Genomic DNA, 26,255 nt, shown 5'->3' with positions numbered 1-26,255 from the left:
AATTACGACAGTCAAACCATATTTTACTCCAAATGTAACTTAGAATGCCCTATATTTCTCATATAACTTTATGTATGGATCTACTCATACATCATGAAACAACTGTCTGGCACCACCAAACAAATGCCATTTCAATTTAAAACACTTTTGTTAAAAGGCCTCAACTTCTTGCATGTGCACATCTGCATGCCATGGATAAAATCATTTGGGAACGGGATCTTTACATACAATCAATATTTTTAACTTCTTCAACTTCATTGTAGAAGACATAGATTTGAGTGAATCCAACCACTTACCACTTATGAACCATAACGTTTAGAGTTTATGGTATGTTTCTAAAATCATTCCTCATTTGCTGTGCCTCATAGACTTTTGCTGACCTCTAGGTTTCACATGAGATATTACAACTTAAACACAGTTCATGGACAGTAGATGAATCTTCTGCCGTTTTGATGCCTCCGAAACCAAATTGGTATTTTTTTATCTTTAGGTTGTTATTAATATTAAATACATCGCCACTGACGTATCTGTTTTAGTAGAATATTTTAAAAGTAAACTATTTCTTTTTAACAGTAACTTCTTTGTCTACAGCACACATTTACAAATTAAGTTTTTTTTTCTCGTGATATTCATCTATCATATTATTTTTTATAAAAAAAGAAAAAAAAAAGAAATGAAAAATAACTACAAATGGCTGATTTGTCGAAAGTGCGTCGTCTTTTGGTAACGTGACATACGTTGAGCCAATCACAGAGACGTTTTCACGCACGGGAAAGCGCTAAGAATTGTTTGCATGCAGTCCGCCTTTACGCGATTGCAATTGTGCAAAATCAAACCTATGTGAAATAACCTATTATGATTAATAAGGGGCCCATATGGAAAAGAGTGCGGTCTTACGCTGGACCCGTTCCGAGGGCAAGGCACGGGCACCGGGCCGTGTCTATACGAGAGCTGGTGGTTGTGTTTGGAGGTGGAAACGAGGGAATAGCGACCAATCTGCATGTTTATAACTCAGGTAACGTTAGGGCACTAAATAGACACCAACCGCAATAATACTACATAGTACAATGGATGCATCATTTATAAAAACTCATATAGAGACGTGACTTCAGATTGCATGTAGTACCCAGCAATAGAATCACTGATGGATTACTGTAAACAAATCATTGGTTAATAATATACACGAAAATAGTTAGAAATGCTACTAAACTCTGTTATCATGTTTTCATATTCATTAAAGCTGACTGGTTTATGTACATTAAAAGAATTAGAAATTCCATGATTTTTTTAAAATCCATATTTAATGCTGATGTACACAATCTTTGATCAATGAAAGTTGTAAACCATATATTTCAGTGACTAGGCAGTGGTTCCTGCCGGCAGTGAGAGGCGATATCCCACCTGGTTGTGCCGCTCATGGCTTTGTTTGTGAAGGCACACGGATCCTGGTGTTCGGAGGGATGGTTGAATTTGGACAGTATACCAACAGCCTCTATGAACTGCAGGTGAGCGGTTGATACCTAAATGAAAGAATTAATAGTTCATGTCATGGCTTTAGGAGGCCAAGGCCATGATTTCATATCTGTTCTTTCTTTTAGGCCAGTCGATGGTTGTGGAAGAAACTGAAGCCACGCCCACCGAGGAACGCATCACTTCCATGCCCACGGATTGGCCACAGCTTCACTCTTCACGCTAATAAGTGTTACCTTTTTGGTGGAATGGCCAATGACAGTGAAGACCCAAATGGAAATATACCACGGTGTGCATATTTACATGCATTTATGGGTGTCAAACGCAAAAACACATACATACTCACATGGATATTTGTGTCTCTATACAGGTATTTAGATGACTTCTATGAGCTGGAGCTGCAGGTCCAGTCTGGGGTTAAAGGCTGGAACATCCCTGAAAGCAGAGGTGGAGGGCCGTCAGCCAGGGAATCCCATAGTTCTGTGATGTACTGTGGCAAAGGGGGAAGTGGTCCAAAGCTGTACATATTTGGGGGCATGTGCGGGCACAGACTGAATGATTTGTGGCAACTAGACATTGGTAAGGCCTTGTTCATATTTATCAGAATGACTTATTTCTTATTTCTTTATATGAGTTCATTAGCTTATGTTTTCATTAATTTCAGAGACTATGACTTGGTCATTACCTCTAATCAGTGGTCAGCTGCCGCTACCCAGGAGTCTGCACACCTCCAATGTGATTGGAAACAAGTAAAGCCATAGCCTGTTTCTTTTTTGATTTACTGTAGGGAGCTTCAGTTCAGTTCAGGGTCCTAAAATAGGAAAGATAACAAAGACCAGTATCTTAAACTTTCCATCATGTAGTTTTTTTTTACTCAGAAAGAATTAATTTTCATATTACCGTATATGTATCAGCTTAAATGCAATTAGTGCAGTCAAATGTCATATTTAAATAAAAATATTCAAAATGTATAATTTAACTTACAGTATGCATAGGAGGAAAGAAATATGTTCAAATACTCCATTTAATGTTAAGTAACTTAAACTTAACCGTTTATGCACAATAAAATCTATCTAGCATTTTGTTTTTTACTGTTTGGATGCAGTAAATCACCTAAAGATGTACATAAATCATTTAAATTGATGTGAAAATCGTGACAAAATTCTATGACAAAGTGTGACATTCTATAGTAAAACATACACTATTTCTGAAATCAGCACCAGAATATTTATAAAAAATAAGTATTTGGTATCATTCAGCAAAAATGATAATAATTTGCAGTGCAATTAGCAGTTTAACATGTCACAATGGTTTCAAAATTCCCATTTGAGAAATGGCAGAGGCTCCTCATGTAATGTTGACAAAACCATTCCTCTGAAAACCCATTAGAAATCCATTAGGGGTGAATTAGCCTATTGGGTTTGCCTAGATACTGACATCATGACTGAACAGCTCCATTGTCCATTTCCTCTCTCAATATCACTTTTCAGTTAAGTCAAGATGTTCCAAGTTATACCAATGTCTTTTATATTAATTTACCTCCCACTGTCTCATTTTTTCTTCTTTATCTTCCCGTTGTAGGTTATATGTGTTTGGAGGCTGGGTTCCCGTTGGAGAGGCAGAGGATGCACTCGCCGCTGATGGAGTCAAGTGGGTCTGCACCAACTCTCTTTCCATGCTAAACCTTGGTATGATCATGAGTATTACATGGTTCTTGCAGCTAGGTAATCTTTAAAATTGCTTTATTATCATTACGTGTTTTCTCTTGGTATGGTTTGCTTACTGTAGACACAATGACATGGTATGACTTGACACCAGAAGAACACCAGCAGGGATCGGCTTCAGATGTACAGTTGGACAAACAGGAAGAGGGTAATGCACACTGGCCGAAAGCACGAGCTGGACACTGTGCAGTAACCGTCGGCACTCGTCTGTATGTCTGGAGTGGGCGAGATGGATACAAAAAGTCCAATAACTACCAGGTGTGCTGCAAAGATCTGTGGTACCTTGAAACAGGTGAGTGATACAGTCATTAAATCAACAGTGTACATCTGAACATTTAAATCATATAGATCTGATTTGTTGTGTGTAGAGAAGCCTTCCACTCCTGGTGCAGTGTTCCTTGTGAAGTCTACAATTAATATGCTGCATGTCGCCTGGCGGCCCCTACCTGCGGCTGAATGTTATTTGCTTCAGCTGCAGCCAATCACATCTCAGTCCACACCATCAGACACTGGAGACAGAAAGAAATCTGTACAAATAGGTATTACAGCTTATTCCAAGTTGTTTTGTGCTCAAATGTAATTTTGGAAAAGGTGTAAGAACCCTGTGTGTATCATTTATAATTCAAATAATTATTTACATTTTCTGTCTAGACTCCCAGCCAAATGAAGATGTCAAAGTCAGAAGAGAAAAAGAATCTTCTTCCCAGGTCAGATTTCTGCATTGTAGTATGTTTCCTATATGATATTTTTTATTAATCTCACAGGGCCTTTCTTATTTTAGGAAAGCATTTTGAGGCCAAAAGAACTAGGTGAGGAATGGACAGACGTCCGGCCAAAATGTGACAATGGTAGAAAAGTGAACACTGCTTCTGAAATGTACTTTAATATGGATGTTCAGTCACATATATATACCTGATGATGTATTCTTAATGTGCATAATCAAAGATCATGAAGGTGTTTGCGTGATGCCATCAAACATGAATAAGGCTGGTAAGCTGAATAGTACATCTCAGTGCCACACTTCCTGTTGAAAATAGATCAACTGTTACTGTAGTTTTCCTTTCTTACTATTTATATTATCATTCACAGAACGAGACATTTCTCTAATACCATCCCAACAGGTAGGGTGTTACAGTGTGTTCTTGTATTTATATAGGTATAAAGCTCCTAAAACCACTTGACACATTTTCTCCCTGTGCCCTTACAGTCTGAGGACTCTGTGTGGTTTGATGTGGGTGTGTTTAAAACACTGTATTGTGAGGTTACACACTACTTCCTGCCTTCTGAGGAAGGTGACATGGCCTCGACCCTGTTTGGTCGAAACGCATCTGACAGTGAGGTTAGTGTGTGGTACTGGTTTGATACTACCACACCTTATTGTAACGGTTTCCAGTTGCGACAGTGTGTTTTACGTCACCACTTTCTGTCCCGACAGTGGGAGCTGCCGGGTCCTCATTGTTTTAAGGATCGTGAGAAGCAGGAATTGGCCTCAGGTGTCACATACAAATTCCGGGTGGCCGGACTGAACAGCCGTGGCCTGGGCAACTTCAGTCCCGTCAGCGAGTTTAAAACCTGCCAGCTTGGATTTCCTGGAGCGCCATCTGCTGTAAAAATCACCAAGGTACAATCAGTCTTCAGTGATGACAAACATTTTGCATTCAGAGACGTTTAGATGCTATGTTATGATTTCAGGATAAAGATTCAGTGCATATCACCTGGGAGCCTCCCACCTCTCCGTCGGGGAAGATCACAGAGTATTCCATGTACTTGGCTGTGAGGAAGAGTCGAGGGAACAGCGGGGAGCGACCTGGTGAGCTGGCCTTCATCCGAATCTACCGTGGCACCAAGACCTCATGCACAGTCAGTGAAAGCCAGCTGAGCAATGCGCACATCGACTGCTCGGCACGGCCTGCTGTCGTCTTCCGTATCGCTGCCAAGAACGAGCAGGGCTACGGTCCGGCCACTCAGATCCGCTGGCTGCAAGGTGTGCAAAAACTTCTAAAGCTTCGACTCATTAATGTTTATCTTCATCAAATCCTCATTTGTGACCCTGGAGCACAAAACCAGTCATAAGTAGCATGGGTATATTTGTAGCAATAGCCTTCAGTGCATTGTATGGGTCAAAATGATCGATTTTTCTTTTATGCCAAAAATCATTAGGATATTAAGATCATGTTCCATGAAGATATTTTGTAAATTTCCTACCGTAAAAATATCTAAACCTAATTTTTGGTTAGTAATATGCATTGCTAAGGACTTCATTTGAACAACTTTAAAGTTGATTTTCTCTAGTTTCTTTTTTTTTTTTGTATCCACAGCTTCCAGATTTTCAAATAGTTGCATCTCAGCCAACTATTGTCCTATCCTTACAAACCAAACATCAATTGAAAGCTTATTTATTCAGATTCCAGATGATTATCATAATTTCAATAATTAAAGAAATATTAAAGAGCCAACTTACCTTTATAATAGCATTGTTGATGCTGCTGATGTTTATTGGTCAAGTATTTGACCAAAAATACAAAACAATATTGTGAAATATTATTATAATTTAAAATAATACATTTTAAAATGTAATTTATTCTTATGATGGGCAAAGAATTTTCAGCATCATCACTCTAGCCGTGTCACATGATCCTTCAGAAATATTTTGTAACATTATAAATGCCTTTACTGTCACTTTTGATCAATTTCATGTCATATAAATTTTACAAAACTTTTAAAATATTCATAACTTCTGAACATTAATGTACACTGCAATATAATATCAATGCAATATACAGTCTGGTCCTAACTGCTTCATATGTCATGCTGCAGATGCAAGTAAACTGAAATCGTCAGCGGGCCAGGCAGACTCCAGTCCTCCAGCAGCAGAGCCTGACACCACTTGCAGATGAACTCTCACCCCTGATGGGTCGCAAGCTGCTGCACTGACCGCCAAAGCTCTAATACTTCAGGACTGCAACTCACTCTTGATTATTTCACAATGCCTTTTTCCATTTTACTCTTGTACTCTCCTGATGACTGACTGATCTCAGTTCACTGTTTTTCGATATTTTGATTGCCTTTTAATGTCATGGTTTTGTTTATACTGTAAGCTTTAGGTTTATCAGTATAAGCCAAAAAGGTCATTATCATTGTAAAATGTACATATTATGTTAACACTTTTTATACCGAGATCATACGTTTATTTTTATTATGAGTTGTTGTAGCCACAGGCAACACTTTTTTAATGCCTTCAAATCCCTAATATGTTTTTGTGGGCAAAATGTATTCACGCCTTAGTGGAAAAGGAGCTGCTTCCCCATATCTTAAACTGCATGTATGTTTCTTAAAATAGGCTCCTGTATTTTTAGGAACTGCATAATTGATAGTAGTTGAAACATAAACAGCTCCACCAGAGAGCCCTTCATTTCAGTTTTTTCATTCGACTGAGCTAATTTTTGATTGCGTTATTTTTATTTTTCAAAAGCGGTCCAATTCTTACTCCTAAAAAGACTTTTATAGCATAACTGGAGTAAACTTTTTTTTCTGTGTCTTAATACTGTCCAAAATTGCAATGCCGTTTTATATAGAATAAGTTCTAGAACAATTCAGGAAATTATTCTGTTTTGTTACCATTACAAAAACAACTACTAAGACATCCTACATTTTGCAATAAATTAGCATAAATTCTGCAATTTGGGTTAAACATTCAGTGCATTAATTACGGTAAAGATAGTAATACACATTTACCATACACAAATAATAATAGCTCCTTGCATTTATATAGCGCTTTTTTAAGCACTTAACGCATCAGGGGGCATCTCCTCATCCACCACCAGTATAATAAGTATAATCTGTCTACTGAGGGATATTTAATATCCCATTTATAGAAATCGCTTATGCAGTTACATACATTACATTAGAGACTATATATATATGTATTAATGTTCCATTAGTATATCACTAACCTAACTATTTTTAACCGAGCTCTTAACATTTCCACAACCCTTTCTTGATTGCTAAATAAACTTTGACAATCTTGGAAAGCCTTTTTTTTTTTTTTTTTTTACACATTTTGGTCCACAACATTTCAGTAACAAATCGAACATTTTTTGATGTACACTCCCATTATGGCCTTCTTGTGTAGACTAAAGTTTACTAAAAAAATTTATTGCAATAAAGTTTAGTTGGAAATACTGTTATGACAAGGCATACATCTGTTCAAATTAATTTTGATCTTGACCATTTTCATCAGCTTTTGTAAAATTCTTGGGGGATTTTTAAGACATACTTAAACGACATTCAAACAAATATGGATCCCTTTTTTTTATTCAAAGAATCAGCATAACAATGTCAGTTCAATAGGTTAATTAAGACCAAATGTCAAATCAAATGAAAATTCCCTTGATTCCCCTTCTAGCTTCCAACTGCACAATCCCAAACTCTAAGAAAATATTAAATACAAGGAACCCCCTCCCAAAAGTCATAATTTGGTTCGGCCTGTACCAAGTAGACCATTCAAAACAAACTGGCCTAAATATATAATACTGAATGAATTACAAGACATCACTTAAGATCAAATCATCCTCCTGACAACAGGCACTTTTGTTCCTGTTCTGGTACCCAGGCATCTCTTGGTCTTCTTGCACTGACCTGAAAATTTTGCAAGGCAAGAGATAAGTCTGTCTAGACACTGGACAGGCTACTAGATTTAAGTTGGGACAGTCTTCGGTCATGAGAATTGTATCTGCTGAACGCCAGGGATCTAAAGGATCATAGAAAAAAAACATGGTTTAAATAGTGAGCATAACTAAAATCTTACAACAGTAAATGGTTCAGTGTCATCAGGAATCTTCAGTCATATATCTGTTGTTTAACATACTAACCTGCTGGTATGAGGTGGTATATACCATCACATTCTGTTGCTGGCTATCAGCAGTGATCAATCCTGCAGGCAACTGACCGGCTGGAAGTTCAAAGTAACTCAGCATTAATTCATTATGTAGACCTTTTAATACACTAAAAGCTATAAATAAGCAAGAGAATAATGCTGTACGTTTCGACTGCATCAAATTTTCTGCACAAGAATATATAAGCTATATGAATGAAAGAGACTGCACTTACTGAAACTGTCATCTGTAAGCTCTTCTCCAGGGCCTTCGCTGACTGTAACCGGAGTGAATCCTTTCTCACCCTTCATAGCCTTGGAAACATGAATATGTTACTTCACCTCTAACCACAATTTGTGCTCTAAAACTGATATTCATGATGACACATGCAGGTAGTGCTTTTCTAAAAACGACATTCTACAATATTCTATTTTAAAAGTGCAAAATAATGTATTATTAATTTTGCATATGTAAGTGAATAATACCTCTCTGAATTTCTGCAGGTAGTTTTTAAGCGGCTCCAAGTACATGTCAAAACCCAGAGTGGACATAGCAAACAGGATGTCCTCTCCGTTTATGGTCTTGCGTTTCTCTTGATGACATCGCTCGCTGGCCTCAGATGTGATGAAGCTTATGAACTCGCTCACACACTCCTGCACACACTCTTTTGCATCCTTTGCTATCTGTTTATAAAGAGAGAAGACGGAAGAGATCAAGGTTACTCCTACATAAGATTTCTATAGATGCATTCCAAAAGGACAAATTCTAGCTCATAAAATATATTGAAAACATATCAGTTTTATATTGACAGTTTTATAAACATATCAGAGTTATTATGAGTTCTCCATACCTGGAAACAATTTTAATTTCTCTAATATTACCTTTCCGGTCTGTGGGATGGCATTCTTCATGATGCGGGCAACATTTGCGATGGGAAGGTAGATGTCCTGCTCTCGGAAATGGTCTTTACTGCCGTTGCCATCCTCATGGTCATTGTAACTTTCATCCCCATCATCTGCAAAAAAAAAGAAAAGAAAAAAAAAAACATTACAATGGACAAACTACTGCTACTTAACTCATAATAACAACTTTTCTCATTATCTCCAACACAGAATAATGATTTATGGTGAGATCATGTCCATACCATCCTGGGTCTGCAAGACATATGTCCCTCCTGTCACATACTCTCCAGTTATTCCTAACTGAGTGGTATCTGTGGTGCTGCTGTCTCCGTCCATCTGAAAACACAAACAGGACAATGGGGGTTAAGACATTTATTCCAACTACAGCTTTATAATGAGCAAATATATTTACTCATGACCCACAGCAACTAGAAAACTCCCCAGAGCATTAAAAGCAGTATTAAAAATAACACTGAATAACCATATGTACAATATTTATAAAACATTACAAAAAATTAGCAGAGATTTTTATCCAAAGAGAAGCAAGAAGTACACTTACAAAAGAGGAACAAAAATTAATTCGTCAAAGAACCAACAAAAATCGTATTAAAAATGACGGGTTAATAAGAAAAACTAGATTAAACAGCTAGAAAAGACACTTATTAAAATGTGAATAATAAAATAAATATGTAACGTTACGTGGCTTTGGATATGTTATTAATATCGATAATAACTGGTCATATAATTATTTGTATGTATTTCTGGCAGCCTTTGTTTTGATAGTCAGCTAGCAGTTTAGCATCGTCCCAGCTCAAGCTAACAAATTACACACATTTAACATAGGGAAATATATAATTTATTAACAATTTGTAAACTTTAACCAGAAATTAACTGCCTTCTTTTATAATTAGACTTGCTGTTTATTAAATGTGGCTTCGGGCCCTCGCGTGGATGTAGCCTCCATTTCTCCACTCAAATAATCTCTTACCCATCCTCAAACATTCATTCTTTTAAGACTTCCTGTATTTAACGGCTGCTTCGCCCTGGCGAAACCTGTAATAGCTTGCCGGTATCGGCCTTTTCTATCGGTTAAACACGAGAATTACCGCTGAAGCGGATCATTTGACCGGAGCCATAAATACAAACCTGGCTCGCTCTCGCGCTGCAACTTGATTGGACGCCGGAAATGGAGCTGCGCGAGGCAGTTTGTGCAGGCGTGTATGTTGATCACCAGGGGGCGCGCTGGAAATGATATTGTGAATATTAGAACATGTTGCATTTAGCGACATTTCTATCCTCCTTTTAAATCGTTTTTATTGACCTTAATCATTAAAACGTTGCTTTTCAGCATGTTCCCTTCATTTGGTTTGATGACATGATCCATACTCATTACGTACCCTATGTAGGCCTACATGGGAAATTATCATATAAATTAATTTTATGGAAATCCTATACACACTTACCTCTAACTTCCTCTTACTTACCTTTCTTTCCTTTTTATTCTTGTCTCAGGTAAAGATTACTGGTGCTGGAGCTCAGCTTGACAAAAGAAATGAATGAGGTGAATTTCACATTCAAATGCAGTATTTGTTTATCATTGCCAACTGTGAAAACATCCCCTTTTTTCTCCCTTTTTTCCTTCATATTTTAACTTTTTTTTTTTCATGAGTGAATAATGCACCTATGGCGATGCTTCATTACTTTAAAAGTGTCATATGCTCAAAGTGATGGCAAACATATGTTGCACAGTGAAGTGAAAAAGTAACTAAATGCTGGTTCAAATACCTTTGAATATGGGTGGATGATATGGTTTTATCTCATTTACTATTTTTGAAAGTGTTTTGAAGAGAAAAAAAATGCGTGTAGTTTGCACCTAAAGAACAAATTATTATTATTTTTATTATTATTTATTATTATTTATTATTTATTATTATTATTTTATCTGCTTTCAGACTTCTGTCTGAAAGCAGATGCTTGTACAAAGCTTGTACCTAAGATTAGCAGTTTAATCACAGCCAGCTCTGAAATATTTAAATATAATTACAAAACCCTTACATTCTCATGCCTGACCTGAGTGGAGGGAAAAGATAATTATATTTAATGCATTTTAATACTTAAGGCACTGTTATTTCCCCATAAGTGTGTACAGTAAGGGCTTTAAGTAAAAAAAAAAAATATAACAGTATTGTACCCCTGTCCTGACTGCTTATTTTGTCCTGGCACAAAAGCTGCACTTACAGTCACATGCTAGCCACAAATAACTGCATTTTCCAGGAGTTTCCCAGCATACTTTTTATGCTGTAATTTCTCGCTGTACAGTTAAATCTCTCCTCTCTTCCCTTCACAGGTTCTCAGTAGACATCAACAACATAACCTTGTAATTCTGGCCTAATTCCCTGAGTGCTTCCTCTTGGGAATGGACACCTCAGAAAGTGGCTCTAATCAGCAGGTCCAGAATGCAAAATCACTCATGAATTTTAAACGTTTCTGCTTCAGTCAGCACTGAATGCTGTGGACCGTGAGTGCATAATTATATTAGCCACTGCTTATTGAGGAGGAAATGTAGTGGCAGTTTATATCCATAGGAATTAAGGCTTAATTTTCAATTTGGAATTGCCACAAACTCTTCTCAAATTACTTGGTTTATTATACATTATAAATTACAAATGTAATCCGTATGCCTTTTGACTTAACTTAATAATAATAATAATAATAATAATAATTAAGTCTCCTGTAATTTCCTGTTATTTATTTTAAATCATTTTATTACAGTTTTATTTTATTTTATTTATATTCTATTAACTATAATTTTTGTTTATTATTAGTTGTAATTATAATAATACTAATAATAATTTAGTTTATAAATGCACGTAGCTTAGTTTCTATTATATACAAAGTACAATATATAGATGGTTAGTATTAATAATATTATGTTTATATGTGCATGTAGTTTCTATAGCATACAAAATATGTATATATTATTATTAATTATTAGTATACATGTAGATATGCATGTGTGTATGTATGTGTGTGTGTGTGTGTGTGTATAGTTTATATATTATATTCAACGTATAAATTAATAATGTTTCAGCTAAAATGCAATTTTATTAAATAAATACATGTACAATTACAAACACATAAATAAATTAATAAATAAATAAGCCTTTCCATTTTGCTTGAATCAGATTAACAATAAGAACAAAAGCTACAATAATTAACTGTGATTACCATGGGAAATGTGACACTTTTTCGCATATGCAATATTCACATATGCAATAACCATCAAATTTAGTGGCAGACTTTGGTTTGATATACTGGCTCATGGATATGAGTGGTATGTACTGCAAAAATGTCAAACCATTAACTAAAAACCTTCAGTTTAATTGCAATGCTTGCTTTATTTTTTAAAGCAACTTAAAATGGACCTTTTGACCTCTTTGAATCCAACTGCAGATGTAGTAAATTATAACTGCGACTTTGAAAACTCATAAAAAGCAAACAGAAATTCCAGAAAAATATTAGAGTAAGTCAAATGGAAACAAAGATAAGAAAGAGATGAAAGCATTTCTACATTGTGGGCGCGCGGCGAGAGGGGGCGGAGTTTCGCCGCTGTAGACTAGTGTGCGCAGGAAGGTAGTGCACTCAAGGGAGCTGCGCTGAGATCTTTGAGACACGGACGCAGGCGGCATCAGCATCAGACACAGACCCGCTGTACGGGGCTCCGTCCCTCCGTCTCTCCGTGCCCAGCCATGAAACAGACATTACTAGACCTCATGAGGATGAGTAGGATCTGCCGGATGGTGCTGGCCACTTGTTTAGGATCTTTTATTCTGGTCATCTTCTATTTCCAAAGTATGTTCCAACCAGGTAGGACTTCGTGGTGGTTTCCTCCTAAAGGCTTGTAGTCAATTTGAGATGCTCTTTTATTCCCTTTTGTAGCCTGTGACATGGTGATTTAGTGTGGAAGAATGTCATTAATAATCAATGAGCTGTTTGAAGGAGCGCATGCATCGATCAGCAGCAGCGAGAGTGAATGATGTAGGCTACTGACTCACATCAAAGCTGCAGCTGACTGTAGCCTATCAATAATGACGTCCGGTTTTATGTGTTTTTAATCTTTTAAAACACAATGGGTAGAACTCGGCTCCGTTGTTTAGTGTTGTAGAGGGACGGTCATTGTCTCCAGTGGCCGGTACAGTAGAGTCACTGTATATTAAACACGCTGTGCAAACATTCATACATCAATAGACGACTGACACACAGTTGAGTTGACATAGGCTACATTCGCCCTACTGCTTCTGTTCTTAACTGCAACTTATGCCGTTGTGAAACTGAAAATTAAGGAAAGTGGACGAGCATAATTCCATAACAGAAGAAATAAATCGCTGAATAGCGCAATTTTCTTATAAATTATGTGCTTTACTGGTTGAGCAATTTCCTTCATGAGTCGACTATCTATCTATCTATCTATCTATCTATCTATCTATCTATCTATCTATCTATCTATCTATCTATCTATCTATCTATCTATCTATCTATATCTATCTATCTATCTATCTATCTATCTATCTATCTATCTATCTATCTATCTATTTATCAGTGTTAAAGTAGTATACTTATTTAGGCTTTTTCAAAATAGCTACAATTTAAAAGTTTTATCTATCTATCTATCTATCTATCTATCTATCTATCTATCTATCTATCTATCTATCTATCTATCTATCTATCTATCTGTCTATCTGTCTGTCTGTCTGTCTGTCTGTCTGTCTGTCTGTCTGTCTGTCTGTCTATCTATCTATCTATCTATCTATCTATCTATCTATCTATCTATCTATCAGTGTTAAAGTAGTATACTTATTTAGGCTTTTTCAAAATAGCTACAATTTAAAAGTTTTATCTATCTATCTATCTATCTATCTATCTATCTATCTATCTATCTATCTATCTATCTATCTGTCTGTCTGTCTGTCTGTCTGTCTGTCTGTCTGTCTGTCTGTCTGTCTGTCTGTCTGTCTGTCTGTCTATCTATCTATCTATCTATCTATCTATCTATCTATCTATGTTCCACTGGAACTTCACATAGCACATCTGGAAATTGTATTGATGGATGATGTAGGAGGTATAATTATGCCTGCCTGTTAGACTTTTCCATTGTCCTGCTTGCTGGTTTGTTTCATCTTGACCAGAGCATGTAGCATGTCATCTGTTTTTTGGGGAAGTCCCATGCGCTGCGGATGGAAGATCCAGATAAGGACAATGAAACCTGTGTAGTAGTGCAGTAGAGAGTAACTGCTGTGGCCACCGGCACGGTGGAATGTCTCTGGAAAAGGTGAGTCATCAGCGCCACCGGCATGTGAAGGTCATCATCGTCTTACACAGAGGGGATGCTGAAGCAAGACAGAGAAACTGATGAGTTCATGTACACTCATCCAGACGTCATCTCCACATCTGCACAGGATATTTCAGAGAAGATCAAAAGTGCACAGTGTGTCACATGGCCTCTTGTGTTTTAAGGAATAGTTCACCAAAAATGAATACTCGCTTAAATCTTGCTAACCCACGAGTCTTGCAAGAGTTTGTTTCGTCATAAGAACAGATTTGGAAAAAAATCAGAATTGCATCACTCTGCAGTGAATGGGTTTCATCAGAATGAGAGTCCAAATGGCTGATAAAACATTGCAATAATCCACATGAAGTCAACATTATTTACATCAATAAGATGTTCTTAAATTCAAACCATTACTTCTGATTAAAATATTTTATCCAATGAAATATTGGTGTATGAATCAGGAGAGATATATGCACAGATCAAGCACTTTTTACAAGTGAAAACAGTCCAAAACATTTCTAAACAAATATGTTGTTGGATTTCAATGCGAGAGGACAAAAGGCGGTTTTCAGTGGGTAAACCGTTATGAATTATAGACAAGAACCAATGGTTTAAGGTTAAACCACCGTAATGATGGATTTGTTTCTTACAAAAACACAGCTTTTTGCTTCACAAGACATTAACTGATTGACTGAAGTCTTGTGGATAACTTGTGGATTATAATGATGTCTTTATTAGCTGTTTGGACTCTCATCCTGACGGCACCCATTCACTGCAGAGGATCTATTAGTGAGCAAATGCTAAAGCAAATCTCCAATTCTGTTCCAATGAAGAAACAAACTCACCTACATTTACCTACTCATGTAAATTTTTAGCTAATTTTAATATTTAGGTGCTCTATTCCTTCAATTCAACGTTTTTTCAAAGCATCACTGGGGTGCAACAGCGTACCATGGTCTGTTGGGATGTACAGGCATTTTTTGCATGGTGGTACGAGCAGCTGTTTCTAAACGCATCTGTGCATCCCACATGCTTATGAACAATGTCTAATATAACAGACTCCCTTATGCTCCCCTTTGGCTTGACAGGTGTTTCAGTTTCCTCTTCTGTTTATGTGTGTGTGTGTGTGTGTGTGTCTATGGCCACATGTCCTTGCTCTTTTCTCCTTTCCTCCCCCCATGTGTGACCTGATTATGCACTCTAGCCTACAAGCATACCCCGAGAACACACTGGCACAGCACGAGACACACACACACACACACACACACACACACACACACACACACACACACACACACTGGAAAGCGCCTCAAATGGACCTGAGGGGTTGAATGACAGGCTGACGTAATGCTTTAGTGTGTTTATGATGATCAGAGAAAGAGAAGCAAATGCCAAAATCTGGGTTGGGGTGATTGGTTACAATTTGCAAACAACTAAATACTTTCTCTTTTGATAGCACAGTCATGAGACCTTATACAATATGCACACTAACATGATTTTATGTAATGTTTTTTCAAAATGACAAAAAAAAAAAAGATATAAACAGCTCTATAGCGCAAATAATACAAACGTTTCAACAGAAAAAAATCTTTAGTGCTATTATAATATGATAAGCTTCACGTTCCATTTTAAATCCTCTTTTCTTCTGTGGTAATCAGCATTTGAACCTTGAATATTTAATATCTTAGACATAGTGTAAAAATAAAGGTCTGGGTTCTGATATGTCAATATACAAAATCAAAAGCCAGAGATTTCTCATCACATTTCTCTATGTTACTTACACTTTTTATGTCTCTATTTTTATTTCTCCTAAAGAATTCTAAAAGAAACTTTTTTAGAAAGGTTCTAAAATGAAGAATGACTGTGAACTCTTGATAAGAGCAACTTCTGATGCTTCAGTTTTCCTCTGGGCAGGACTGTAGAATAAGGAGGTAATATGGGCTGGAAAGGAACCAAAATGAATTGTCTTAGGAGCGAAGAGATAAGGAATGTCTGCAGGGAGCTCAACATTCCTTAAGGGTTGGTTACTCAGGGCTAGGATGAGGACCCAGAACAGCAGACCAAAGAATCCAGATTCTTCCTGAGAGCTTAGATAAGGCCATCTTTCTGTATTTCTGTGAGTGAGTTTCCCTGACGCACGGCAGTCTTTCTTCTTCATCTTTGGAGTCTGTTGAGGTGGTCTGGCATTTGATGTTTATGAAGGATAAAGGTCATGCCAACGTGAAAACAAATGACATACCAAAGCTCAAATCACACTCTGTTTGCCATTGCGCAACTGTTTGCCTGCCAGTTCTGAGCTCATTGTTGTTTAGATTTTTTTTGTGTGGGCCTTTTTTGAGAGTGCATATGCAGGATATCCTGTTTGTGTGATCTTCGTTGGCCCGTTGTTTTTCAAGCTCTTCTCATCAGTGTGCACACACCCACATGCGCAAGCTGGTCCCAGAGAGATGTGGACACTGGTGCAGCTGGAGTATTAACATTTCAGAATAAATTTTGACATATGCTGTCATAATATTATTTATTTTAATAGTAAAAAAAAGTATTAATATTTATATTATATTTATATTAATATTTAAATTAATATTTTTGTATTAATATTTTTAAAAAATATATTTAAAAAATATATTATATGATTTAATAATGCATATTATTATAATAGCAAATATATAATATAAATAAAAGCACATATATTATAATAGCATAGATTATAAGGCCAAATTCTGTGTAATATTAAATACAAATATATATTCATATTAATATTAAAATGGATTATAGATATATATTTGTAACTTAAATGTAGTGAAATCATGTTTGAATAATGGCCCTGATCCACATTCTCCTCGCTGTAATTCGCTGTCATTATTGCACCATGCCTTTGTGTTCAAGCCAGAGCTTGTGTTGTTGGAGCCCACCAGACCAATTTGGTTGATATTCATCTGCTGAAACGGATTGAATTTGTGGCTCACACTCGCTGATTCATGTTTTTGGGTGGCATAAGAACAGCTGCTGCTATCATACCTGCCCCTGTATCCTGATAAGCTTGTACCGTATCTCTGGAGAAATGTCAACTGTAGGAAACCCCAGCATATCTGAAAGGCTTCCTTGTTCTTTCATTTCGGTTGATGTCAAAAACCACGCCTGCAGACAGACAGGCACATGCTTTCTGCCCATCTGTCTCCCTCTCTCTTGCCCTTCCTGTCTCTCCGATGGTTAATTGTTAAAATAATTCCCAGCACTGCCATATGTGTGAGATAAAGGATATGCACATGTTTGTGTTTTATGAGTCAGCCCATTAGGCCCATTAAGCCCAGTTTGCACCGTCTGCAGCGTGTTGTCGTGGGAGGAGCCATGTCTTAATGATGGAAAACAGCAAAAGTGTAATTTACCAAGTCCAACATCTGGATGCCAGCCACCCACATCTGGAAGAATGAAGAGATCTCTGTATATGGCTGATTATATCCTAAATCCCATAATAACTTAACGTTTTTTTTTAGGAGCCGGTGCTTTAAATATTTTGGTATAGCGAGTTTTGCGTGATTATGTGTTGCTCCTTTTTTGAATTTGATAATTACAGATTCGGGAGGTCATGGTGTGTGCAGATCCCAGAAGTGGTCCTCGGATGTTGTCCTTTTAAGGCTTAGGAGAGATAAAGTTCTCAGATATGCTTTATATAAGTGACTTGGTTTTGATATTTTTCCTAAAAGTCCTTAGGAGAAAAAAAAAATTTGACAATTGTTGACATACAGCGTAAGTATAGAGGTGTAAAATGACTGTGTGTGCTGATATTTTTAACATTTGGAGTCTTTTGTTCAGATGAGAAATCAGCAGGAGACTTCTAGAAGAATCAAATGAGATCTATTTTCTTTATTTTGTTTTTTTCTTATGGGCCTAGTAGTGTGGGTTTGTTTGTATGTGTGTGTGTGTCTCATTAGGGCCTTTGTCAACTTACTAGCTGCAGTCATTATGCTCAGCGTGGAGTGTCAGCACGTGCTGAATTGAGTGTTTTGCTGGCGAGAGTATTGATAAGCATTGATCTTGCTGTAAGACTTGAGCTCTAGACTGTTAATGGGAGAACAGAAGAGGAGAAGAGGGACCTAACCACATTTGGCTATTGTTTATGCCCGTTCCCAAGATGACAGGGAGAGGTCACATTTTTGGTCTGTGACAGAATGAACTATGAACCCAATAAAGGGATCAGAATGACAAATAAACACACACACACTCATTCAAAAGACGAAGTCAGCTGAACTACAGTTTTACGTCATGATCGTAACATCATTGATATTCTACACCAAATTAGTATTATCACAGAATATTATAAACTATTTAAATGACAAAGCATATAATATAATATAATATAATATAATATAATATAATATAATATAATATAATATAATATAATATAATATAATATAATATAAGTATGTGTTGTACAGAATTTTTGGGGTCTTTATTGTCATGAAAATAATGCCACAATGCAAAATATTACTTCTTTTTGGGGATTTTTTGTTCTGAAATACAACCTGCACATTTCTTTGTGAAATCCACCACTTCAGGTACAATTCTGAGTTTTTCACATTCAGGCCGAGAAATTAATTACATTCTTGAAAAGTGCTAAAGTGAATTATGATTTGTAATAAAGGTAACGGTTTGCCCGTGTGTGTGTGTATGGTTTCAGTAGGGGTGTGTATTTGTACAGACTTCTCCTGAATATTGTCTATTTAAAATATGGCCAAAGACGAGTTATCTATCATTATTCTCTAGTGCTGAACAAGCACACTTGTCTTAAACACTCAAATTATATATGTTCATATGAGGTTGATTTGTTCCAGAAATACTTAATAGCTCACCCTGTCCACTGATTAAAACACATTTATCAGTGCAACATGCCAAAGTACAGAGAAAGGATGAAAGAGGCCATTAGAAAGAAACAAAGAAAAGAGCCAACTTGAGTGAGAAGATATGCGATGACAAAGAAATTCCACATTTCACGGGGCGTAAACGATCACCATGGAAACAGTGGCGTGTATGATGTGTGTTTTGGGGGATGGGGTGTGAAAGTGTAAACAGGTGTTCACACGTGTGTGTGTGTGTGTGTGTTGGTGTGGATGATTTTCCTTTTGTAGGTGTTTGTAAGCATGTGGACATGAGGGCTCAGTCCCTTGAATAATAAGACGATGGGTGAATACAGAGAGAATCCACGGCTTTTAATAAAACATTTATTCATTAATTTAATCCCTCTTCCTCAATGACAGGAATCAAGGCATTGAGCAATTGCATCGGGCATGAAGAGACACATGAGTTCAGATTTGAGGTGAAAGAGAGAAATGGAGAGAACTTGGGCAATGCATACATAGACTGCATGGGTCGGGCTAAAATACTATAAAATGGGTGTAAAAACATGCATTAGCAGCCATATTTATGTGCATTAACTATTTTTGTTTAAAATCAAGATTTAAGGTTACAGTTTAAGTAAACGTGTATATCTTCCAGCATTTTCATCACTTTTACCATTTGAAATGTCATTTCTATACCACTAAACAAAAATAATGACTGTTTTCAAATGGGTCTCCCCCGAACACTCCCCTCATCTGCCATTGGCTGGACAAACTGATAATCCCATCTCTAAACTAATGCCATTGTTTGAGCCAATGTGTTTTATCTGTAGTTGGTTGAGACACTCAGACAAATGCGTATTAAACTAGAATATTAGAAAATATGAAAATATGAAAACATAACATTATAAATAGCAACGACAGCTTGAATGGTTCAGCGACTCATTCAAAAAAACAGTCACTTGTTTCACTCGTTAACGGAGCAGTGCTGTTAAACGAATAGGTTGAATGAATGATTCAGTGACTCACTCATAATGTCAGTAACTGAATTCCTGAATGAATTTGCATGATTGAACAAATCGATTAAATCAATGACAGCTTCCATGACTCTCTAATAAAGACTATTTATAAAGCCACCTACTGGCAAAACGATGAAACCTGCAGAGTTTAAAGTGACATTTAAGCATTTAAAGTGACAGACAACATAATTGTATAGTCTGTTTAAGTGAAAGCATTTGTGTGTTGTGACACTATTGATGGTTCTTTTATATACAGTAATTTGCATCCAGAATGACTCTTCTGGTTTGACCACTATCTCCCTTTATTTTAAGATCTCACTGTTGCATAGTCCTCTTCCAGTCTGTAATTTTGTGGTATGTGTATGTGAATGTGTGTGTGTGTGTGTGTGTGTGTGTGTGTGTGTGCGCATTTCAGCTACTTTTAAACCCATACCATTTTGTTTTGAGAATAAGGAAGAGAAACGAGAAAGCAGGAACGTGGACATTATGTAGAGAACTGATCGTATTGCCTAAATATCACGTGGAAGTGTGTGTTTGAGTGAATAGTAGTGCTGTATCGAGTCTCATTCCAAGCCTAATTGCAAAGCCTGGACAAAGTCTGATTATTAACAAATCTCAATGCCGTTGTTGTTTGCTTAATTCACATTTTTAGTAAATTCTCTTCTAGCCATGACATGAACACATCCATCAGTGCACTTCCCTGTACATGTTTCCATGGCATCAGTCACAGTGGCCCTTTTGGTAAGAGATAGCGGCTGATTTATGGACCTGATTTTCTGAGCATGCTCCAAATAGTAACACTAAACAAAGAGCCTAAACACAGACAGCATCGCGTTTACACACATAAAGCTGATTGTTCTTCATAAAAGCAGCCATTGTGCAAAATCTATGTGTTAAAGATTGTCTTAAATATGACACTTGCATTTCTTTCATGAAGTCTTACAGATGGGTACTATTCCATTCCATTACTATTCTGTGGCCCCTTTATTTGCTGAGATCTGCCATACACAGACAGTAGGGCTTTCACATTTATGACATTTCTGCTGAGGATGAATTCTATTATTACTAATGATTGTGATTAATTATTTAATGGTCTTTTTTGTTAATGTCACTTACATCTTTATATGAAATGTAGGATTGCTCATAATCAAATGTTTGCAAAGAAATATTGCACAGGGTAGAATTATATATATATATTTTTTAAATTAACTAAAATATTTACCTATAAATATAATAATGTTTATACTTTCAATTTACAGTATTGATATTATTATAGTAAATAAACAACAGCAACAACAACAATTATTATTATTATTATTGTCACAATTATACATTTACTCTAATATTTAGGTTGGCTGGGTAAAAAAAATCAACAGTATTTAATATTAATAATAATAATAATAATAATAATTATTATTATTATTAAATGTATTATAGTAATTTATTACTAATTTACTATAGTATTATTATATTTGGAACATTATATTGTAAATTCTTTTATTTGTTTTAAAATTGTTTATAAGTGTTTTAGTAAATAAGAATAAGAATAATATGGAATATTATAGTTTAAATGATTTTGTTATTTTATTAATATTGTCTATTAATATCTTAGTAATAAAAAATATATATATCTGGAATATTATAGTTTAAATGACATATTTTATTAATGTGGTTTATTATTATTTTAGAATTAATAATAGTAGTAATATAAATAATAATAATAATACGTATTACTCATTTACTATAGTAATTATTATTATATTTAGAACATTATAGTTTAAATGATTATGTTTTTTATTAATAATGTCTATTATTATCTTAGTAATAAATAATAATAATTATATCTGGAATATTATAGTTATTAATATAGTTTATTATTATTTTAGTAAACAACAACAACAATAATAATAATAATAATAATTAATAATGGTTATTATACTTATTAGGAATAATATTTTTAAAAGATAAATCATTAAACTAAGTCAAAGGGAGACACACATCTCCTACGAATGTGCTGATGTACTGAAAAGACGTGGTATTTCATGCTATACGTGATTGGAATTCAAAGTATTTAACAATCGCAGTTATGTCAAATAATCACATATGGCCATATATAATTAATAGCACTGTAAGAAACCAAAACTGTAATATCTGTCAAGATGAGCAGAGCACAAGAGGGAGAGGAGATTCAGACTGGAAAGAGCTTGAAGCGCACTTGTAATTTGGGGGTTGCCTGATTTAATGAAGCTAATTAGAGGTGTAAGTGGGTGATCTAATCAAACCACACTCTAAACAGACGGACCGTGGATGCGAGAGGCCCATCAGTCCGCCCCCTCGTGTGGAGCAGCAATGGTACACTCCTTTGGTAATGGACTGCATGGATCACCATTGTAAGTCTCTGGGGTAGGATCAGTGAGCACATTATTTGGGTTGTTGTATCTTTCCATCTATTCCTCATGCCACTCTCAGTCTAAAACATTCATGAGGTTCCTCAGGTCAAATCAGCGCAGTTAGACCTTGACTAATAGCACGAGACCGGCCACTGAGACAGAAAAACAACAATTGACACACATGAATAGCAGACAACAATGCCATTCAGAGGTGGGTTTACAGTTTTGCGCAAATAAGATAGGTTGCAAATGATGATTATAAGTGACGTGACTGCAGAAAAGTGTGATAAAAAGAGGTCTCGCAAGCACAGATTGCACACGAGTGTGTTCATGCCATATCCTTTCATTACAGTGCGGTGGACACAGTGTGTATTATGGCTATGATATACATTGAGTCATGTTTTGACACTCTGCAATGGAAAGAGACATTTCAAACAACCCAGAGGTGATGAATGAAGTTATGCCGTGGCTGAAGTGTTGTCGTGTCATTTGTCTTCTGAGCATCTGGCTGACGGCTGTTTGCTTCTCCATATCTAACCATACATTAGACCTACGCTGGTTCCTCCTGATTATAGAGCTTCTGCTGCTCTGAAGACGCAGTCTCAGTTAACATGGGGTTTAGCTTCGGACTCAGACAACATTGGTTTCAATTTCATCAGTTGCTCTTTGTTGTGTTTCTGTCCTGCAGCTTCTTCTCCTTCTCCTTCTTCTTCTGTAAGGGTGTGTCTTGCAGAATTAGAGGTTTGTGGTGGAAGCATGTTTGAGAGAGGAGAAACTCTGACCTAGCAGCTATAAATAAAGCCTGGCTTGCTTCACAGAGATAATTACAATATATGCTACAGTATATGGAACTATAGGTGTTCCTGCCTGAATTTATGTATCGTTTCTGTATAAGGACTTTTATTAATCATTTTTTAATGATCCAGTTCTGTCATTGAATATGAATTAGGCATGTTGGAAATAGCTTCCAGATACAGTATGTCAAAACTCAAAATGTGCAGTTCTTTATCTTAATGCAACCCATTTTACTTCAATAATGTGACATACTGATGAGTGAAATGAGCACAAAAAAAAAGAAAGAAATGTGAGTGGAACTTGATTTTATTTGTCAGGAAGTGATTAGATTATGAAAAGTGGGCATTACATACAAGTTTGATAAAACAATGGCTAAGTAGCTATTTGCCTAATTATTTAATAGCCCATGGATGTCTACTGTAAGTGACATCAGCATTGTGGTTTCCAAGAATTATATTTTATTATTATGTACATTTATTTATACATTGTTTAATTTAATTTAATGTTTTTTAGACATTTTTTTATTTGGAATAGCATATATAAATAATTATTTCACAATAAGTCCAGGATCATGTAGTAAATAATATAAATCGGATTTTATATTGAATTTAAGGAGCTAATTCTACTTGACCTTACCCTTAACTCTCTGATGCATGAATTAATAATAATAATAATAATAATAATGTTTCTTTTGTAAGGAAACCCTAATAACACTGTATTAATTTTACATATTAAATAAATAAAGCAAAACTGGTCTTGTTACTAGAAATGTATTATTAAAATAAAGCTTTAAAAAAATTCACACCTAAGAAATTACACATTGTCTTTTAAAAATATAACAATATATATAAATAACTAAGGCAAGGTTTTCAACCATCTAGCTGTACAGTAAAGAATGTAATATATGTTATTAATATATGATTAATATTCCAATTATTAATATTTAATATAATATTCCCTAAATTATGTATTTGCTTCAATCATAAATGTTGAATTAATGCTATCATAATGGCATATAAAGAGGACATATGTATATAAAATTATACAAAAGAGTCTAAAGTACATCACCTCATAGTGGTTTTATTGCAACATCACATCCTGAATGATAAAAATGTATTTTTGTCAAACTAATTGGACAACATGCATCAGAGGGTTATTTCAGTCATATTAAACAATTTTTCTTTACTTAAATAAGTTAATTCTGATGTTTCCACATATGTGTTTTTTAAGCTACATGACAAATAATTTAGCCTTTTTAATGCCTTTGGGGACCATGATATATTTCTAACATGCCACAACATTATACAGCTCAGTTAGATTCTTTTATTTTAATTGCTGAGTCTAGTTTTGAGAGCTTTATTTACATTTTGAAGCTATTTTCTGAACACACATTTAAAGTGATTTATTGCATTTCTGCTTCAGTTTTAATCTGAAAAAGCCACTGAGATGGGCGGTATACATAATACGTAGGCAAGCAAATCTGGTGAGAGACAGATATGTTTGGAGAGAGGCATATTGATTAAAGGGTCATATTCATGCACTGCGCTCTCCAAAACTCATGGTGCGTAAACACTTTAGAGAGTTTATCAGATACCTCATTTTTGCTTCAAAGAGCTTAAGTATCTATCATTTTAGTTCCCAGGGTCCCCGGTATAAACAAACGTCTGCCAGCTGCCAGGTTTGCAGCTTGATGTCACCCGGTGGTGTTGTCAGATGTGATTAGATGCTGTGTTTCCCAACAAAACTGTCCACAATGACCTGAAATCAGATGTAGTTACAGAGAGGTGAAGATGCATCAGAAAAAGAAAGAGGGAATAGTGATAGCAAACAGTTCAGCAATAGCAAAGTTCATTCTTTTTTCTCTGGAAAACAAAAAGAGAGGTGTTTGAATAAGAAAGCACCCTTTTCCCCACAATAAACTTGAATGATCCCATTAATATTAATATTAATTAACAGTTTATTTATTAATATATAAATTAAACAATATTTATAATAATATTTATTTAGTACGAGTACTGCTATTCTCAAATACCACAATTGCTGCATCTCTGAGCACAACACAGCAAATAATGTTTCATTTCTGAAATGCACATAAAGACAGTCAGCCTTTTAGTTTCTGGGTGAATCAGCATTTTTAAATGAATCAGTTGCATGAATTATTCAAAGATTCACTCATAATGACAGTCAGTCATTTAGTTTCTGGATGAATCAGTATTTTTAAATGAATCAGTTGTGTGAATTATTCAAAGATTCACTCATAATGACAGTCAGTCATTTAGTTTCTGGATGAATCAGTATTTTTAAATGAATCAGTTGCGTGAATTATTCAAAGATTCACTCATAATGACAGTCAGTCATTTAGTTTCTGGATGAATCAGTATTTTTAAATGAATCAGTTGTGTGAATTATTCAAAGATTCACTCATAATGACAGTCGCTCATTTAATTTCTGGATGAATCCGCATTTTTTAATTAATCAGTTGCATGAATCATTCAATGGTTCACTCTTACAGACAGAAGCTCGTTTAGTTTGTAGATGAATCAGCATTTTTAAATGAATCAGTTGCATGAACTATTCAATCATTAACTCATAAAGACAGTTGCTCACTTAGTTTCTGGATGAATGTAATTGAATGTAATTTTTTAACAATTCTCTTGAGCAAATGATTTAAGGATTCACTTATAAAGAGTATCACAATTAGTTTCTGTAATGAATAAGCACTTTTTGTGAACTAATCTGTTGATCAAATGATTCACTTGTAAAAAGTATCTCATTTATCTCATAGTTTGTATTAAATAATATTTATAACTATTTATTTAGGAAGAGTGCTGTTGTTCCCAAATATCTGATTCACTGTGTCTGTGGGTAAAACACAGTAGGATGTGTTTCATTTCGGAATGAATAATTTTAATTCAAT

At 35.5% G+C, this 26,255-nt stretch overlaps 3 protein-coding genes across 7 annotated transcripts in view; 2 read left to right on the top strand and 1 right to left on the bottom strand.

The window, feature by feature from the left end:
* The first annotated feature begins 748 nt into the window (after positions 1-748).
* hcfc2 (host cell factor C2) lies at positions 749-6,598 on the top strand. The gene is made up of 15 exons (XM_059510838.1): positions 749-1,015; positions 1,357-1,505; positions 1,599-1,759; positions 1,841-2,049; positions 2,135-2,219; positions 3,052-3,158; positions 3,259-3,486; positions 3,563-3,733; positions 3,846-3,901; positions 3,976-4,003; positions 4,284-4,315; positions 4,402-4,533; positions 4,630-4,815; positions 4,887-5,178; positions 6,012-6,598. The coding sequence occupies exons 1-15, from the start codon at positions 856-858 to the stop codon at positions 6,089-6,091; spliced, it is 2,076 nt and encodes a 691-aa protein (XP_059366821.1). The 5' UTR covers positions 749-855; the 3' UTR covers positions 6,092-6,598.
* Positions 6,599-7,494: 896 nt separating this feature from the next.
* On the bottom strand, positions 7,495-10,178 carry LOC132105601 (nuclear transcription factor Y subunit beta-like). 2 transcript variants are annotated; one of them, XM_059510841.1, is made up of 7 exons: positions 10,117-10,178; positions 9,213-9,306; positions 8,950-9,083; positions 8,554-8,751; positions 8,304-8,382; positions 8,066-8,145; positions 7,495-7,944 (listed from the first exon to the last, which is right to left on the bottom strand). In XM_059510841.1, exons 2-7 carry the CDS (start codon positions 9,304-9,306, stop codon positions 7,912-7,914), a joined length of 618 nt encoding a protein of 205 aa, XP_059366824.1. In that variant the 5' UTR covers positions 10,117-10,178; the 3' UTR covers positions 7,495-7,911. The 2 variants fall into 2 exon arrangements, with proteins under 2 accessions (XP_059366824.1, XP_059366825.1); XM_059510842.1 differs by lacking the exon at positions 10,117-10,178 and adding an exon at positions 9,959-10,072.
* Positions 10,179-12,606: 2,428 nt separating this feature from the next.
* The window catches only part of LOC132105596 (carbohydrate sulfotransferase 11-like), a 37,347-nt gene continuing 23,698 nt past the window's right edge, over positions 12,607-26,255 (top strand). Inside the window, exon 1 of one of the 4 annotated variants that reach the window (XM_059510836.1) lies at positions 12,607-12,822. In XM_059510836.1, coding sequence (XP_059366819.1) covers positions 12,720-12,822 — 103 coding nt within the window. In that variant the 5' untranslated portion in view covers positions 12,607-12,719. Of the gene's footprint in view, positions 12,838-26,255 lie in introns of all 4 variants that reach the window. The other 3 variants (XM_059510837.1, XM_059510834.1, XM_059510835.1) reach the window with 3 other exon arrangements.

Source organism: Carassius carassius, chromosome 26, assembly GCF_963082965.1.
Source record: "Carassius carassius chromosome 26, fCarCar2.1, whole genome shotgun sequence".
In the NCBI taxonomy this organism is placed as follows: domain Eukaryota; kingdom Metazoa; phylum Chordata; class Actinopteri; order Cypriniformes; family Cyprinidae; genus Carassius; species Carassius carassius.
The sequence above is the reverse complement of the archived record's forward strand: the minus strand, read 5'-3'. Positions and strand labels throughout refer to the sequence as shown.